The following is a 20,644-nucleotide window of genomic DNA, read 5'->3' on the forward strand; positions in this document are numbered from 1 at the left end:
TATTGATATAATTTTATTTTTGTAGAAAATTTTATTTTATTTTTTTATATTTTATTTGTGTATTCGTATCGGGCATAGCGATTTCCGTATTTTTTAACTTCCGATAATATTATACTCGTCTGGAATTAAACACTGTCAATGAGGAAATGGAGGATTGTCGGTCAAATAAGCCACACGGGATACTTAATATATTTTATTAAATCAAAGTTTAATCTAAAAACAATTATCATTTTAGCAAGAGATAAATCGTAATAGTTTTCCCTATTATGAATATCCGATAATTTATTCATTTTTCTCTATATGGTTAGGCCTATGGTTGATACTTTGAGAGACCACCATAAAACAATCGCGCCATATGCAGTACTTAAAGTATGAAGTATTATACTCCATGCGACACTAAGAAATTTGATAAATCGGTTTTCATTTAATGTGCCAAGGTGGTGAGGAAACTTGCAATACTAATATTACTGTAATTTGTATACAATAATATTAACATTACATAATATAAAAATGTATACTAATAGTAAAATAGTAAAATATACACCGTTTTGTATTACCTAGTACACATAAATATATATGTTATTCGTCATATTACAAACTATATATGATTTATGTAATTCCGTAACACGAATTATTTTTATTTAGGTTATTATTCATCTTTTCACATATATCGATATATTTTAATAACCCATGTATTTAATACATCATGCAATTAAATATAGTGTTATCAGATGATGTTGTAAATAGTCAAGTAGGTATATACTTCAAAAACATTCAAATAAGTATTAAATATAACTTTTTTTAATTAAAAAAATTTACCATCTTAAATCAAACATACAAGAAAGTTATGATTTCATTTTAACAAAAAAAAATAAATAAAAGTCTTAAAATGAAGATCACATTTATAACAATAAAAATTTTAAGTTAAATTACATACTTACATTTAAATAAATAAAATTATGAATTTTAACATTCTCAATATATACACAATTCAAATCCAGTGGATTTATAATTTTTAATTTTTTTATTTCAAAATTAAATTACAACGCATACTAAAAACGTTTTAAATTATGTAGAATAAACGCATTAGTTCAGAAATGCTTTCATCTTATATCTAATACAAATTTATCGTTAATGACCAGTTTTACAGTAGAAAAAAAAACATTTAAAAAAAAATACACATACAAATGATCAACACTTCATTGGAGAAGGAGGGCACTTACAAAACACGCTAAAACTGAGTGGTAACTATAGTTTTAATTTTTATACAATTTTATACGTAAGGTGGTGGATATATTTGGTTATGATTCGGAAAACACAGTAGACATTTGGAAAAAGTTGTTCTCGTCGTAGAGCGAACTTAATGACGTAGACATGTCCTTAAGTACCATATTGTTACTGCTGTCGAACTCTTGGGGTTCTGGTGCGGGCCGGAAGGTAGAGGATTCCTCCTCCATCGGACCCGCAGCACCCGTCGTTCCAGCTTCCTGTTTCCGGTCCAGATCCGTGTAGTATTGCTGCTGGTGCTGCTGATGCTGTTGTTGCTGATGGGTTTGCTGGCTCATATGTTGTTGGTGGTTTGGCCTCGAATAGCAGCCATTGAATTTATTTTGATGATAGCCACTGTTGTAGTAATTGTTGTTGTGCTGTTGGCCGCACTGCTGTTGACTGCACTGATGGTTGTTGCAGCCACCATTGTAGTAACTGTGACTGTACGACTGCATGCCATGCGTGGTGGCCGCTTGTCCCACAGCCGCGGCTTGTTGTCCTCCATTGCCAGAGGCGGTTCTTTGGCACCTTTGGTACGTGTTAGGAGTAGCGTTGTTGTCGTCATAGTATCCATTTTCGTTGCCTTGCCCGTGGAACTGAAGACCGTTGTTGTTGTTATTGTTATTATTGTTGTTGCTATTGCTGTTGCTGTTATTGTTGAAATTGTTGTTATTGTTGTTGTTGTTGTTGTTCAGCTGGTAGTGTTGATTGTTGTTGTTCTTCATTTGGTGGTACTGATGTCCACTGTTATGCCTGAAGTTGGCGTAATTGTGGTTGTAGTTAACAAAGTCCTGGTGGGACGAATACGAGTACCGTCCACCGTTTTGCCTCTGTTGCATATTCGGCCCGAAGTTAAAATTGTTGTTGTTGGTGTTGTTGGTAGTGGTGGTGCCGAACAACATAGCCGGGTGGTTCGCCTGGTATGGTCTTTGGTTCTGGAATTGAGGGTTGTACGCCGAACCGGGCAAGCCATGCCCGTGGCTCTGTTCCTGTCCTTGCCAATTAACCGGTAAACTGTTGCTTCGCATGTTACGGTAGCTGTTTGCCGGTGGCACCTTGCTTGGTCTGTCATTCGGAATGGGTGACGGAACAATGGGGGCCACGGTATTGGTTAACGCTTGACCGTTTCCGGCACCATTAGTCGCATCCTGAGTGACGATGGGCGGGGTCAGCGTGGGAATGTGCTCCAGAGCGGATTCGGTCAATTCGTTAATGGTCTTTTCTGCGTCGAACGCGCCGAGATCATATTCGTCAATTTTTTCGCTTATCTAAAAATATAAAAACAGATACCATTTAATATAACACTGGATTTAGGCACATCATTTTTGGTTTTTATAGCTAACGCGTTTTATTGACTCACCATGTCCTTGATGACGTCATCGAAATCATCAGGTAGGACCATTTTGCTCTCCAGCGATTCACCCTCGCCGACCTCGTCGAGGTTGATATTCGAGTTGGGATGATGTACGGCCCCAGCTTGTTGAGTTTGAGGTCTCGCCGTTTTGGCACTTTCTGGCAACTGTCTGCATTCTTCGTTATCGGTAAACGCCTGAAAACCAATATTAAAATAACATTTATTAAAGATGTCAATAAATTTTTGACAGTTTTCTGTTAGATAAAATGGTACATACATCGATATCAGGACCCATTGCTGTGTTTGCTTGACTAGGAGAATAATCCACAGAAATCGGATCGTATAAAGAAGAGGCGTTGCTTAATCTATGATGCTCGGATGGTACCTAAACGAATACAAAATGTATATATTAAATAATGGTGCCTGAACTACTTTTCATATCAAGTTAGAATGCTTACTTGACTGTTTCTGCGACTGAGGTCAGACTTCATGCTCCAGTAGTTACTAAAAGTGCTTTCTCTCCGTATAGTGTCTTGATTGGATACCATCTTCATGTCAGTCAATTGTTTATTTAATTCTTGCATGCCAGAAGTACTTCCATGTCCTGGACTCAATTCAGGCATTGGTAATAACTCGCTGGCTGCTGCGTGCTTCAATCCAGCATGAGGCACAAACCGTCGCATCCTTCTAACCATAGGCGCCGAAGTGACCATTCCGACTTCAGAGTGCATTGGAATAAAGTCGAATAACTACAGAAGTTAAATAAATTTATAATTGTTTTAATTTCTCATAGTTTAAAAAACTAAATTTGGCACTGCCAATACGATTGAAAAAGGTTTATACTGTTTATAGCAAACACTCACATCGGCTTCATGCCCATCTTCGACCCAATTGTCATCCAGAGCGTCTGCACTATGGTTGCTGTCGCTAATAGGCTCGTCGTGAAACATTCTATTACTGTACGGAACGCTCATAGGACTGGGTTGCTGACCAGGGGAATTCGTTTCCTAAGAAAACGGAAAGAGAATACAAATTATATAAACAAGTCAAACTAAAAAAAGCCAAATAGTCTTTTAAAATTTAAATTACATTAGTAATGCTATAGGTACGTACTTCAGATTTTATGCTCGGACTAGACACGCTAACGGTTTTGGCACTCATCGGCATCTCATCGCTCCGATACGGTGACGCGTCATCAGCACCAGGACCGTTTCCGCCACTTCCACTTCCTCCGCCACGACTGTTGTCACCATTTCCATTGCCTTTATGTCGTTTATGCGCGTAGAAATCAGCCCCGTGAACTGTCTTGACGTGTTTGCGCAAGGAACTGGGATCGGTGTAACGTTTTGTACATCCGGGAGCTTTACATATGTACGGTTTCTAAAACACACCGATCTGTACGTTAGTATTATACCAGAAAACGATATTCTCTAACCCATTCTCACCTATTTAATTTTCCCAACTGATTGCATACACACAAATTAAATATATTATATTATGTATATTTTAATCATATGATTCAATCAAAACAAACGTTGAAATAGAATAAACAATATTTTTGTATAGTATATTATACAATATACATTACACTCAACAGTGCTATAAGCCCACCCAATGTACGAGTAACACAATTATAAGTATTACTTCTATCATAAACATTGCGTAGTATTTTTTAAATCAAAGTTACAATTACCTCGCTGGAATGAGTACGGTTTTGATGTTTTGCTCTATCGGAAGCATTGCTAAAGGCCTTACTGCAACCAGGGTGTTCACAAGTGTAGGGCTTTTCACCGGTATGAGATCTGAGATGAGTTTTTAGGTTTTCCAACCTCGAATAAGCTTTGGTGCAATTTTCAAACTGTAAAATACGTTGGTATTAAACATAAAATATTTATAAATCGAATCAACAGATTGTTTGTTGCCTATTGGTTTTACATTTTTTGAATTAAAGTTGGTATATCATGGTTTTGTTTTCCCATATAATATGTATAAAAACCAATGGCTATCAATATATACAATTGACTTATGTTAACAAAACTCTGATATAAATCAATTACCGTGCATTTGTGTGGTTTCTCTCCAGTATGCCTTCGCATGTGTACTACAAGCATGTATTGAGCTTTGAATGGCTTCTCGGCTCTAGAACAATCCTGCCACTGGCATACAAATGACTTTTTGTTCGCCTGAATATGATCATTAACGATGTGCTGCAAAGCATAAAAATATAGTAATATTATAAATTCATCGCATTATCATTATATTAAAGAAAAACGGTAAGGGCATTAGTATTCCAGTGTTGTTGTGTGACTGGCACTGAGTTATGTAGTGTATATTAATTTGCTTCGAGCAATTATAGGTTCATTTTAATGAATTTGGTGTCGGCGTACATATAGAATATTATTAGTTTTGGATTGGAAATAATATTGAAAGGTAATTAAGAAAATAATAATAGTATGTACCTGCACTAATACAGCCTGAGTCTGGTATTCTAAATTACAGTTCTTCCAGTGACAGTTTGTCTCGATAAAATCTGGTTCCCCTTTGAGGTCACTGATGGATTCCGGTGAGTTTTGTTTCGAGTCTTCGACGATCTTTTGAGAAGTCTTCTTCGAAGCCGATGTCGATTTTGATTTGGACCGTTCATGTTTGACCTTGCACATGTCGTTGGCCAACATCTAATAATCATAAGAAATCATAAATAATACACATACCGTCCAAATAATAATAACGGCCGACATGTTAAAAACAACGCGCTTATCGTGATTAGAAACTACACTTGCCTGTGAACTGCAGTCCTGCGAGGGTACCGGTAACATGTGTATGTTATACGAGGGATGGTGGGCAGAGGACGGCATGGCAGCGGCATTATGCCACGGCAAGTGCAAGCCACTGGCGGATCGAAGCAACTGTTGGACTTGCGGCGATATGACAGATGGGTGGTGTTGCATGGTAAACGCCAATGGGTTCAGGTGCCCATACGAACCGGACGTGCTCGAACTCCTAGAGCACGAAGCGCCGTACGCTGCGGCGGCCGAGTACAGCGCGCTCGGCGATGACCGAATCCGGCCATGTAGCTCCAGGTCTGGGGACGGCGACACGGATAGCGCCCGTTTCTTGCCCTGCCGCGAAAAGCTTTGTGCCAACGGGCTACACAGACCCGAACCTGTTGATCACAATTCACAAAGATTAACACAACGTGTATATAGTCGTATATAAGCGTTAAGAGACTAACCATAAAAGGGGAAGAAAAAATTCGACCAGAACGTTAAAACTAAATACATGTATTAAAATTTTTTGAAATTAAAAAATAATGTGCATTTTTTCAATATTATGTATTAAGCAGATGTTTTGAATGAGGTTGTCTCTACTTATTACTGAGTATTTTAATCGTATCGTTTGTCTTACTTTTAATATTTCATAACAAAAGCATTAAATAAAGATTGCAATTATAATTTATGGATCTATTATTATGAAAATTGTACAAATATTCAAATTTAATGACAAAAGTTTGTATCCTTAAGCTGCTAACGTGCCGTCCAAACGTTAGTAAGTATATTCATAATTAAGAACCAGATTTAAAGAAATCAAAATTATCGTTAGGTTAATGATAACATATGGTATGATAACATATATCATTATAATATTTATTATACTTACTCAGGGAACCGACTGTTGCGAACGACGAACAGATATCCATGCAATTGAAACGAAGTGGATGGGGGAAATCGGCGGGATGGGGGTGCGGATGGTGTGGCGGCAGGACGCCACCCGCCCCCCTCCGAACTAAGTCACCTGATCCTCCGACTCCGCAACTGCCGACCAAGCTGTAAACATTCAAAATACACACACGGCTATAAATATACGTACATAATTATAATACATAGTATATCGGTAAAATTATTATCACTGGTGCAAGGACCCGGACGAGTTGGTTACGAAATTGACTTCCACCATGTATAAACAGCTCGCTAAACAAAACCATACACTTTGCAGGCCTCATAAAAAAACTACACCTAATACGCCACAGGAGTTGTATCTATTTATGTGTCGGGAGGTTATTTAAAACCTATACGCATAACGCATAAGGCATATATCTAAACATAATCAAAAAGCACCGTTCAGCGAGTTTGAGGGCCAAAGACGTGTACCTACTTACTTTGAAAATATTTCTATTTTAATTACCAAAGTCAACTAAACCCCGATGTTTTGTACTAATCATTATTATTGTTACTGACAGTCGTGAGGTTGTTGTAAATACTAATGAATAAAAAATAGCTGTTGCCAATTACCTTTATATTTACGCACCATGTTCAATAAAATTAAACAACTTATTAGATCAAGCGACTATGTAAACTCGGTGTATATAATGTATTTACTAAACGCAGTGATAATGTATACAATACACAATTCAAATCGTTTGTTTATTGTTTTAAAATAAAAGAACTCAAAACGACCGATAAAGATTTTAAAAAATCAATATATACCTAAGAACGCAAAAAAGTAACTAATTTCTTGCCATAAATTATAAAAGTAAGGATTTAAACTAATGATTTTAAATCTATAAATATCAAAAGTGATCGAAAAACATTGGTTTTATAATTATTATTACCTAAATATCAATCAATTAATTGCATACGTATAATATTATACCAGTTAGAATATAAATTTATTTTGACTCCATGTCTGCAAACATATTTAGGTTAGTTTTTTACTGTTATTCATATTGCCGTTCGTTAAATTAGTCCAATGTACTCCAGTTTTCGCGAAAAACAATTTTCCAACTACCTTCGTAATATTTTCTGAATATTAGGTATACCGGTAGTTTTATTGGATTAAGGTCATTTGAGAGGTATGAACGTGAGAATATCTTAACATATGTGCCGGGGGAGTAAGGATATTATGACGACAGGACGTGATTACTATGACGATTCGTAATGGTCGTCTGGTTACCGGTGACTGGTAGTGACTAAATATTATTTAGGTACGTCTTATGGTAAATCTCAAGCGATATTGTGGTCGTCGTCTGTTACGGCTCATCATCCAGGAGAGCGGATTCGTAAAAATAAAAACGAAAAACAAGAACCGACGCACAGTTGTTGTGTATCAAAAAACGTGTTCGGCGCTAAACGAATCGTGTCGGCTGACAACCTATATATATAATATCATGGATAACACGAGGAAGAACAAGAGTGGCAGCAGAAGGAGCACTGACGGCGGTGCTGTAAAAATTCCCGGACAAGTCACTGTGTTGTCCTTTTCAAAAAGAGAGTTTTATTTTAACGACGATAGCCGGGGCCATGTGCGGCGGCGGCGAGAGCAAGCTGTTGATTTACGACACTATTTTCAGATGTCGGCGGTGGTGGCGTATTATATACCTCTACATATAGATGAACATACTATATTATATGTATATACACAAATACACACTCGCACTTAAATGTATATACGATTGGCATCCTGTGAACTATTTCCGGGAGACGCTTTTCATCGTAATATTTTATTTATTTTCTCGCCCGTTCTTCGTCACGGCTGCAGAGTGTATAGCACGTTGCCAACTATATATGTATAATATATACATGATGTGCATAATGGTTCTTTTATCTTTAATCAAGAAATATTCTAAGAAAATCTAGGAATTTTAAATCTTAATAACATAAACTGAAAGCTGTGATAAAAATATATAAAACTATATTTGCAAATGCGTATAAAAAATTGAAAATAAAAAAATTCTTAATGCATTGGCTGGCTTACGAATAAAGAAACACTCTGTATACAAGTGTGAGCAAACATGTGCACACAGTATACTCATCGCTATACGCAACGATTTCGTCATATCAATTACTAAGATAAAGAAGAGATTTTTAGTGGACTTAGCTTCCGTTTTAGTCGCTTGCGGAGTCTAGTGTCGTTATAAATTATAATGTAAATACGGTCGTTATATCTTATACTTATATCATCAAAATATTAGTCAAAATAGTAAGTAGATAGTAATTACCTATGTATCATTACTGTCGATAGTATGACGTATTAAAAGTTAAATATAAACAGTACAATAATATTGCAACTCAATCTGTATACTGTAAAGTCCGAACACCGACTGTTTAATGAACAAATTACAATCTTTTAACGTTCAGAGTTCGTGACCATATAGTTTGGACGAACCATGGGTCATTACTCATTAATGCCGCTGTGTTATTCAAACACACGACTCATAATAATAATAGATTAATGGTCGTTTATTATTATAAATCTTTAGCATTATTTTTTTTACCGCCGCATCCTCCTCTCACCTCATCCTTCCATACCAATTTATGGCAGTAGCGACACTATACGGTTATATTGTATTCATCATACAGTTTACAGCCCAGCGTTACAGACATGTTAATTTTTTCTTTCTTTCGTTTTCGTTTTTTTTTTTTTTTTTTTTTTTTATACGGCGGCAAATTGAATAATCAAACAAACTAAAAAAAAAAGCTAAAACTATTAGATACGAGACAAAAAAAAAAAAATTCAGATTAAGAAAAAACCGCGCAGTGTTTCCTTTTTATCATTCAACCGGACGACCGACGACAGCGCATGATTGGTGGTGGTTTAAGCATGTGTTCAATTTGTTAGATCACAGATAAACATTTCGATATAATAATGCCAGTGATGGAATGCAACTGGCCGTGAATTTCTTAGAACCGAACAGCAGGACGTTGAATTTTGAATTCTCGCCGTCCTTTTTTTTTTGTTCCCCACCCCCATTCTATCCTGACATACAGATGTATTGAGTCTTGTTCTCTCTGGACGGCCACATTATATTATTATTCTCCCTTTTGCCGAGGCTTTATAGAAATATCTTTACCCTGTTAGAATAACACACTAAAAAAAAAAAATCAGGTATACCTACCTACATTCAACTACTCGAATTTTATAGAATAAAGGTTTATTAATGTTTCTCTTATACGCATACACAATATACGTGTGGACCGGTCAAATACTAAGGACAAAAATAAAATATTATATTTTATAGAGGGTTGATGGCGATGCGCAGACTGACACATAATACTGATATATTATTATTATTATTGTAACTTTCTTGGCTATAGCCAAGTTTCGTATGTGGCCGATGAAGCGCGAGAAACGCGAGAATGTGAAAATATATTTTATCACTCGCTCCCTGATGACGTAAGGAGTTAATAAAAACACCAGTTTTGACAGTGGACATAATTCTGACAGCAGAACAACGCTGCCGTCGTCTACATTGGCCGTTGTCCAGACCTTTACGAGATATATTTATGATTAGAATATATGTACCGCAATTATTATAGTACCGTTTATTAGGGTCGATGGAGCCAAATTTTATCGTCCCAAATAGGAAACTCAAAATAAACCAGATCACCTACGAACCTTTTCGTCGATTTCTTAAATAACTTCTTACTATTACAATAAATAGTGCCTTATTATATTAATTTATCACAAGCGATACTATTGCAATTCTAAGAAACCGTCATCCATTACTCTGACAGAATGTCGACTGATCTGGCACCGAGTTTGAATGACTGTGGTAGCAATGTGTATATAATATTATTATACGTACCAATTCTCAGATCGACATAAACAGGTGCTTCGTATAAACGTACCACAACCACGGTAGGTAAAATACTACAATCTTGGTATAGGTATAATATTATGTACTATATTTTAGTGGCTATACCTACAATAAACTACAAGCATTCAAATAATATAGCGGTTCGTCGGAAGACTTCCGAACTCGTAAAAAAACCTCCCCAAATCTCAACATCTAGAGAACCTAAACATATTTTGTGACTACGAACCTGTGGTTGCATGGTGTGCGTCACTTAGTAGCTATTTATACAGCGGCTGGAGTATACGATCGTGGATTGTGTACTGGTATATTATAAAGCGTCTGACGAAGAGTGACAGTTGCTGCGGGTGAGCTCCTCGAGCGGTGGCGATCTCGCGGACTTGAGTACGGATTGGACTCGACGACGACGGCGGCGGCGACGGCGGCGACCAGGACGAGAAAACGACGAGCACGACGCGCACATCGCACCACAAAACCGAATCGTCGACTGAGGCAGCGCGCGCGCGGTTACTACAGCCACGCCACGACGGACCACCCAAGTGTGCGACTACGATGCAGACCGGAGTGAGACGCACGCGGTGACGTCACGACGACGACGACGAGATGCGGTGAACGGTGTAGGTAAATATTATAATAACAATATTTATAACAATAATAATACCATAATATCCTGATCTCCTTCTCTCGTCCATATTACGTTAAGGCATCATCTTGCCATCGAGTTATCAGCTTGTTTGATTAGATATACGAGCAGCAGCGGCTAGAGTGGCTAGACTCAGCGGCGTCGCTCGCCCGATTAATATACGTTGTTTTACCATATCAATATTGTCACCTCATAAATATCATATTTTAAGTTATACTCATATTCCGAGTTGCCATTAACCTATTCTTTGTATAAAACATTTTTTCGCCTATAAAAAGTTTCCAAAATGGTAGGTACGAAGTATAATTTTTCCGTATTTAATTAAACTTTTGAGATCTGAAAAACTAAAAGGCGCCGTGAACACGATCGAAGAATATTTAGTTCGTACAACAAAACGCGCTACTCTCATCGGTATTCTTTATGGTCAATGTTTTTTGCTTTCATCTGACAATGGTCATCAACCATTCATTATACATCGGTAGTTGTAACGTTAAATAATTACATAATCACATTGAATTTAAAATAAATTAAGTGACGGGCACTCATTTGAATCACATTAATTCACAAAAGACTATTAATTCAACAATTTAATAGTTTCCTAATAAATTTTGTCACATTTCCTTTATAGGGTGTTGATAAGAGCCCATACAGAACTCACGCTGCAGTACGTTTAACTGTGTGACACGCAACTATCAACCCTACGAAAATGATTGGCCAAATTATGAATAAACTAATTATTACGGTATAGACTAAGACTAATCTGTCACAAGAAAATCAGTTGACGAGTCATAGTTCCGTCGAGAATATAATATTATCGTCGGCTAATTACACCTCTTGGATGTGGAGTGTATCCCAATGTATATCATAATATAATAACGTATGCTCGGTGTATAATATGTAGCTGTTACAAGGCGATTGTGTAGGTACCGATATAATATGTATAGGTACGCAGTGCTACGTACATTATATTGTATATAGCGGACAAAATGAAATTATCAACGCGGACGAACCAATCGCGAGAACGGGATCGATGCAGCGGTGAGACTATGATATTATATATTTACGTGATATCGTTATTTATTTCGGTATAATTTTGTTTTCTTTCTCCTGCCCGCCCACCACGTGTAGGTATTATAGTTACAATATCTAACCACCTACCCACATTATATAGGTATTACCGGCTCTTTTTCTTTTCGGCGCGATCGCTGTGTATAATATGCAATTACATATTATGTACGCCGCGGTTCTCCCGGTCCAGCGTTTTTCCCTCCTACACCACGACCCGTGGAGACCCAAGGCATCGCCGCTGACTACACGTTATATTATTATTATTATTATTATTATTATTATTATGTAGTTTTCGTCACGATTTTATTCGTATTTATTTTTTTTTTCGTCCGCTTTTCTCGTTTTACGACCGACAATGATTACACGCGGTCCGTACCTATGTACATATATATTTATAATATATTCGTACACAATATTATGATACACGCGGCGTGTGTTAAGAGTAATGTCTTCATGAAGGCCGTCGTCGTCGTCGAAGGGGGACGGGCCCGACACGCCGTCGCGTCGCCACGGACTACGGTGTAACGTACGCTGCACACATAATATCTATAATAAATATATGTGTGTATAATTTATTATATTATAATACAACGGCGATGGACGCGCCCCCCTGCGCCGTGGTCCAACCACCTCCACCATTAAAGTTTTACACCGCGAGCGGGGTCGTCGGACGGGTTTAATATATTTTGTTTGCGATGTGCGGTAATCGGGTTTAAGAAAAAAATTCAGAAAATTAAAAAATAAAAAAGAATTAGGGAGGCGTAGGTGGTGCTTTTTCTCTCGAAGAGGTCACTTGCACTCTACTGACGTATATTGATACCTACATAATATTATATATAGGTCGTTATTGCAGCCGTTTGTTATTTGATCCCATTATACGCGTCGCCGATGAATCGGTCCAATTAAAGAGTGCGTACACGTTATAATAATATCATCGTATTATTATTATTATAAAGACGGATAAAAAGTTGGTTCGCGCGCGTGCAGTCGAATACATGTAGGAGGCAGGTATAGCTAGGTATATATACGCGCGCGATGATTTACAACTGGTCGGGCGATTTATCGCCGACGAGTGCATATGCGCCGCGCGACCGGGACGCATATATATATAATACAATACCGTTCGCTATATATAATAATATTATATTATACAACATAATATTATTGTATCGTATATATTATTATACACTGCAGCAGTCACCTAGCTGTGCAGTGTACGCGTATAGGTATAATTTTTTTCCTCGTGAAATGTCAGCGCGGGCACGACGAAAAGAAAAAAAACCGCGCACGCATATTATCTCCATCGGGCGTAATTTACAATAATACGCACGGGGTCAACATTTATATATTATTATATACATGAGTGCAGCGTGTTGTACAGGTATTTTTGTATATACGATTCTCCACTCCTACGTGGTGCCCTGATGATGAATAATGGAAGCACATAAGTCACTGTACTACTTAGGTATACGACGCGTACAATAAGACATATTATTATATTATAGCCGTATACGAGTGCAACATATTATAGTATTATATTTTATATATGTGGACGAATAACGGCGATACACTATATTATAATACAACAATATTATAATATACGATACGAGCACGTGTATACTATATATATATATGTTGCACAGTAAGTTCCGCTTAACGTGATCACCAAATGATGGTGCAGGTCATTTTTTATTTAATTATTATTTAACGTTTTTATTATTATTATAATACACATCGTAGAAAATATTATATGAGAGTTTAAAGTAAAAAAAAACAATCGATGTGTTTTTTTTTTATTGATCAAAAGACATCGGCGACAACGGCCATTAGTCGTAAACGTTACATTGATTACATTTTTTTTTTAAATGTTTTATTATACATCGTACTTGCAAGACTTAAATATTTATGCATGAAATTATTTAAATGTAAAAAGTAATTACGAATTTCTAATTCAAGATGAAATTGTATAATTGTACTAATTGATTGAAACACCATATGATCGAAAATGTCTGTCTCTGTACCTATCACTGGACTTTCGAATATCTTCAAAATGTTAGTTTTAAAGAAGAACCATAATTTTAATTATAGTACCTATGTGGGCATGTGGCTACACACAAATCAATTTAAAAACGGTTGAAAGTCTGCATCGTATAATACAGTCCACAGATAACAGATAAGTGTATAAAAATATATAAATATAAACATTAGACGCATAACATAATCAGCTCAGATTTAAATGTATAACAATATATTCTAAATATAAAAATTTTATTTATATACCTATCGAAAACATTAAAGGATTTGCCTTAAGTTTTTATTTTTTGATTCCAATAAACAGCGTTCACATTGATCGAAACTCACTGTGCCCATATATATATATATATATACTACATAGATGTATAATGTGTGAATATGTGATGGTTCATGTTTCGGGGATACAAGTGGCAATGATATTGTGATGATTGTATAATTGCATTATATGTGTGAATGTGTGATAAGCATAAAGAAGAAAATATACGGGAAAAAATTTCACTCGTCATACCTACAACGTGCAAAACCGATTTTTAATCGAGGCCATCGAATTATTGTAATAATAATATGTATATAATATTAATGTAATATATTTTAGGATAATAATGATGATATACCTAACATTAAATATTTAAGTATATTATAATGTAATGCTATTGCAAGACCTCTCGTGTGCACAAGCCGCATCCTATACTCCGGAGAAAGAATTAATTAAAATCGATGAATGTATTACATGTAGAATTGTAGAATAGATATACATGTGGGTTGTTCGAAGGAGGTACAAACGTACAATAGGTACATATTGTATATTATGCTCGCGTTATATTGTATATGATCATTACGGGTATTAACGTGACACGTCTTAATTAACGCACCACTATAATACGGTCCATTGTTGTAAAACGATTGCGGATGAGATGTCGCATCGAGCAGAAGCGACTCTATATATACGATATACATAAGCAGCTACGACGTCGGCGGCTGCTGCGGGAGAGGAACAAAAGAGAATCGTGAAAAACGTACATAATACGCATGTGCATTATAATGCATAGTATTATTACATTGGAACTCGAGCAGACGCATGATATGTATAAGTATAAATAATGCGTGCATATATAGGTACCTACACCGGGTGCGGGTGGGTAACTGGGTGTTTTTGTGTGGGGGAGGGTTAAAGATTAATGGAGTCATACGACAGTACCTAGTGAATATTATGATAACATGGGAAACGAAATAATAAATTCCAAACGCACTCTACAATGGTGACTTTATTTTAAGGCACATAACAATATATTATAATACGCACCATGTCCGACTGAACTGCAGCTCCTATATAGGTTTCTACACTATATCGTGTGCGTGTGACGAACGCGAGCATTTCAATGTAAATGACTATAATTTCTTACTGTTCAACTAATGATGATAATGATGGTAACAATATAATATTATACGTACGACGCGATAATTTACATAATATTTCAACGGGTTTGCCAGCGCGCCTAAACTAATTTCTACCTGCCCATATAATACCTGCTATAATACCTATCTGTATAATATTCCGTGTAAAAATTCTCGTTTGTTTGTTTGTGTATTTGTCTGCCGCTCTCGCATAAGTATGAGCGTGTGTATATGTGTGTGTTTACTGTTTGTTTGAAACATTCAAATCAGCTCGACTATTGTCACGCGCGTATATAACGACCGTGTTTAAAAAGACGACATTATAATATACACACGGAAAACGTGTCTATATACAGGTAGACTCTAGACACACACACACATTGACACATCAGATACGACGTCAACGTGTATATTATAATAATATGTGTGTGTACGAGACGACTCTGTTACACTCTGAGAAACGCTCCTGCTGCTGCTGCTCGTTTCAATCCGGACGTAATCGTAGCGTACGATAATAATAATATATAAATTAAGTCATTCTTTTCGGTAAATACATACCATGTGAATACCCTCACCCCCTCCACAACAATCGACGTTTGTTTGCACGATTAAAAATATATAATATTATTTAGCGTTTTCGTAAATTATAGTGGACGGCGGCGAGGCGGTGCCGTAAACGGTATTTAATTACGCGCGAAAACCAGTTCTGTACATTGGGGACCATGATAACACATTAAAATGTATTAACGACATCATAATATTATACATATATTTAAATTTATCTAAACGTGTGCGTATAATTTTTTTAACATACCATTATACATTTAGACGAATTAGTTTTTCTATCGTAATTATTTTTTTGATCGGAAAATAATTTACGGAGAATGGGATGCTATAATATGGTGTATACACATTATAATATTATAGGTAGTACGTATAACCTACCTATAGGTTTTTGGATGTAATAGTATATTATTATTATTATTATTATAATTACAGCAACGACCGCGGCATATATAGCATATATTTTGGTAAGTGGTATAGTCTTAAGCGGATATCGTTCGCGCAAGCGTAGAGTTTTGAAAATACGACGTGTGGTATTATATTATTCGGTTTAGGTATGTATACATTATTTTTCGACGGTGCGTGGTAATAGACGGTAGGAGACGAAATATTGTACTCGGTCGTCGGTGAGTGGGGGAAAGGACAAGGCGAACAAATGAAGTGATTATCTTGTAACATGATATTATATACTATTATTATAATATAACACGATGCGGGGGGAAAGAGGAATTACTCGTCGACCGTAGGACGAGAGGGTTGAGACGCGACGCGAATACCAATAACGATTGATATTCGTTAGCGTTTAGTGTTCACACACACACACACACACACACACACACACACACTCACATACATAATATACGCGTGTGTTTGTCTTATAGTAGTAGTAATAGTTGTAGTAGTTTTATAGTAGTAGTCACGTCGTACACATGCTTATATATATGTATATTGTACGGAGATGCGCGCGTCCTGAACGCGAAGGACGACGATGACAGTGTTGCGAGCATGGCAAGGAGAAGAGTGTGTAGTGTGTGTCTGTCGTTCACGTGCACCTTGTACGTTATATTATATGTAAATAATATAAATCCCCACGATTGTATTGCCCGAGACCGGGATTCAGTTGTTATTTATTATATAAAGTCGTTTGTGTGTACGTTTTTTTCCTTCTGCCGCATAGTGGCGACGAGGTACTTCTCTCTCCGCAGTCATTTCCCCCTTGTATATTACTAGTCTCGTTGGCATTCAACTGCTGCTGACGACTGCGACGACGACGACGACGACCACCACCACCACCACCACCACCGCCACCACCAACAACACTGCATAGGTAGTGTATATAAATACATATATATACACAGAGTGCGTGCGTGTGTAATAATAATAATATAAGAGATCAGGACGGTGATTCTGTGCGAGGTCTTGCTCTTCTCCCCCGCCAGCTTCTCACAGGACGACCGACTGCTGCTGCCCTGTTGATGCTGCCGTTATGCTCACGTCCCTCTCGCACATCATACTATCTTTCTCCATCTCATTCGTCTATCTCTTCTCACGTGTGTATATGTATAATATTGTATATTATATTTTATATTTATATATAGTACTTCTTATCCGCCGCCGTGGGCATTTCACGAGCCTTATTACGAGCCTCGCGCGCTTCGTCGATTTCATTGATTTACTGACCGCGCTCTCTGCACGGCCCACGATACACATAATATATACTTGTATATCCGTACGTATGTACAGATACAATGTAGAGTACAGAGATTATGTGTACAATACAAAGAGGATGTAATCAGTGGTCTCTTTTGATTTCTTGTATATATATATATATATATATATGTGTGTGTGTGTGTATACATAATATAATATTTACACGTATGCGCGACGTCTCTTTCTGCTTGCTCGTCGCTTTATACCCGTTGTTACATTAAAATAAATTACAACATAAGCGCTATGTCTGGAGCAGGGGAAGAGATCTTGTCATCTTAAATAATCTATAATCCTAAGGAGATATTTTGCACGTAGCGCGTGTCTACACACCGGATCGAATGAGTGGTATAAATAAGTATACCTGCAGTATATATATATTATATATGTTGAATACATGATCCTTAAAATATAGTAGGTACATAGGTATATATATATTGAAGACGATAGCACAGCATTGAGCGAGTGTATAGGTTCGCGGTGGGGTATACGCTGAGTGGACCTTATTGTTCACTGCCTTGTCCGACATCGCGGTAAAATGCCCATCATATGCGACAAGTAGAAGAAAAGAAATATCACAATAGAACACAAAAGATATGTATAGAGAAGCATAAGAGAACTCACAGTACCGGTTCTTTTTTGCTCTGTGTTCGAATATTATTATTATGTATTTCATCCTTGACTAAATGTTTTTAAAAATGTTTGGGGATCTCTGGTGAAAAGGATTCCGGTCAGGTTTTAATGCCCCCGCTGCAGTAATCTCGGACCCGACAGTAAAAGAAAACCGTCGTATACCTTATACGATGATCTTTTTTCTTATATTATGTGATATTTACAGTATAAATATACATATATATATATTATATATATTGTATTATATATACAATATGTATGTGTGTATAGCTCGATAGCCATATATAGGTGCGTATATCGTGCATATATATATTTACTGCTTCGCTACAATGAATGCAGTTCAGTTACCGCTTAAATATCAAACAGTATACTCGTACATGTAGCACGCAACTATTAATGCAAATGTGCCAAGCACCTGTGTTTTGTGTGCAGTTGTAACTTATAATATTATTTGAATTTAATATACACATGAGTTTAAAAAAAAATAAATCCATGACATAATAATTGTGTGTTTTTAATGGATACGATGAAATATAATAGTATAACTTATAATGAATTGATATAATACAACGTTTTTCAGTACAGAAGAAAATTATTAATAATGGGCAGCATATTATATTATTATAATGTTAAGTGTGAACGGATAGCCCGGTCGATTACCCGTTAAAGTCTGTATACGAAATATATATAGTATGAACATTATAAAGACAAGTAAGCCAATCATGTCCATAAAATTTATTATATATTATATGGTTAACGAAAACGGGAGAGTAATAAATGGAATTTAATTCGTTCCGATTAGCGGGAGTGTGTCTATACATAATATGTACACACACACACATTTTTTTTCACTTCCCTTCTCATCCCACAGCCACAACATATAAGACGTCTGTAGAGCGTCTCATTTCGATTGAGCTTTCCGCCACAAAACGGTCGTTAAAAAATCTATACATATATATTATATTATATATAAAAATAATAATAGTAATGAAAAAAAAGACTACAGGTTTTGGTCGTCAGATAAGCGCATAAAACTGGTTCCTAATAAATCTGTCAAACCCCATAACAGCATTTAGCTCGTGTTTCAGTTCTTATTTGGAACCCGTTTATTTATTTATTATCTATATATATATATAGACACGCGCTCGCGTTATATACTTATATACATATGTGTCTGTATGTTTTTTCACGGACTCACAATACACAAAGACCTATTAGCGAGCTTATTATTATTATTATCATTATTATTAATACTATTATCGTCTCTGTCGTTTTTATCCACTTTCGTACGACAGGCCACGGCGTGGAATGTGTACGGCGTCGGCAGTGGTTGCGGCGCAGATTAGTCGGCTGGGAAGACTTTATAATATTGTAATATAAATTATAAACAGACTTCTGAACATATTATTGTCTTAGCGGCGGCTGTCAATATAATGCGAATCTACTATAATTACCGTGCGTATCACGGATTACGACGTAGTACTGTGCCGATGGCGGACGTTCGATTCGTCTTCTTCGCGGTTTTTAAAAAAAAAAGTAATCCAAAACACCGATGGATATCATAAATCATTATACAATAATAGTAATAATACGTCGGTATAATATCATTATTATCATCGTTGTTTGTACGACGAAATTTTATCGGGTTCGCCACCCGATGATGATATTTATTGTAATATATATATATATATATATAAATATATGTATTATCTTACCAGCTCTGCTTGGGGTGATTAATTTGTCTGCGATTTCTCACCACCACAGCCGCCGTCAAGAGCGCATGAAGTGTCGAAATGTATATACAGAGTGGGCGTGGTCATCTCCAGACAACAATAAATAATATATTTCATAAATCCATCCAGCGGAGAGCCCAATTAAATGCACGTGTGCGTTTCCAGCCGCCGTTGGCCAATTAGACGGGGGGGGGGGGACTGCTGTGCGCTGCTACAGGTAAACAATTAGTATGGACGCTCGCACGTCCGTGGTGGCGTTATGTCGACAATAGAAATCGGACGTAACGAAGGAATTCTGACGGAGAATTGTATATTATTAAAATTATGATAGTTACCCTTCTCAAATAATTTTTTGATCCAGCAAAAATAATGAACAAGTTTGACGAATATTATTATTTTATTAAATAGCATTAGCATACAATATTAGAACAATTTGTTATCACATAATATTAATAATTATAAATTGGATTCTATTGGTAAATCTTCAAAATTGGGGTCTGGTTCTAACTTGGGGTCGATATTATCTAGTATTTAGTGTTTACTTTGTCAACCGGTCTCATATCAGGAATAATTTGTACATTTTACAGTATTGAAATTAAAAGTCTTAACTATTTTTTAATGTCTTGCCTTTATAGAAATATTATGTTTGATTG

At 36.4% G+C, this 20,644-nt stretch overlaps 1 protein-coding gene across 2 annotated transcripts in view; it reads right to left on the reverse strand.

The window, feature by feature from the left end:
• Window positions 1-779: 779 nt before the first annotated feature.
• Window positions 780-20,644, reverse strand: part of ci (transcriptional activator cubitus interruptus) — a 37,211-nt gene continuing 17,346 nt past the window's right edge. Inside the window, exons 1-12 of one of the 2 annotated variants that reach the window (XM_015510067.2) lie at window positions 10,444-10,697; window positions 6,281-6,447; window positions 5,404-5,786; window positions 5,083-5,298; window positions 4,681-4,830; window positions 4,317-4,481; window positions 3,737-4,003; window positions 3,487-3,630; window positions 3,082-3,372; window positions 2,901-3,008; window positions 2,630-2,818; window positions 780-2,537 (exon numbers count right to left, since the gene is read on the reverse strand). In XM_015510067.2, the coding sequence (XP_015365553.1) occupies window positions 1,302-2,537; window positions 2,630-2,818; window positions 2,901-3,008; window positions 3,082-3,372; window positions 3,487-3,630; window positions 3,737-4,003; window positions 4,317-4,481; window positions 4,681-4,830; window positions 5,083-5,298; window positions 5,404-5,786; window positions 6,281-6,320 (3,189 nt within the window). In that variant the 5' untranslated portion in view covers window positions 6,321-6,447; window positions 10,444-10,697 and the 3' untranslated portion in view covers window positions 780-1,301. Of the gene's footprint in view, window positions 2,538-2,629; window positions 2,819-2,900; window positions 3,009-3,081; window positions 3,373-3,486; window positions 3,631-3,736; window positions 4,004-4,316; window positions 4,482-4,680; window positions 4,831-5,082; window positions 5,299-5,403; window positions 5,787-6,280; window positions 6,448-10,443; window positions 10,698-20,644 lie in introns of those variants that run through there. The other variant, XM_015510065.2, reaches the window with a different exon arrangement.

This window comes from Diuraphis noxia, unplaced genomic scaffold (genome assembly GCF_037042655.1).
Source record: "Diuraphis noxia isolate RWA-SAM2 unplaced genomic scaffold, SU_Dnox_SAM2 contig0002, whole genome shotgun sequence".
NCBI lineage: Eukaryota > Metazoa > Arthropoda > Insecta > Hemiptera > Aphididae > Diuraphis > Diuraphis noxia.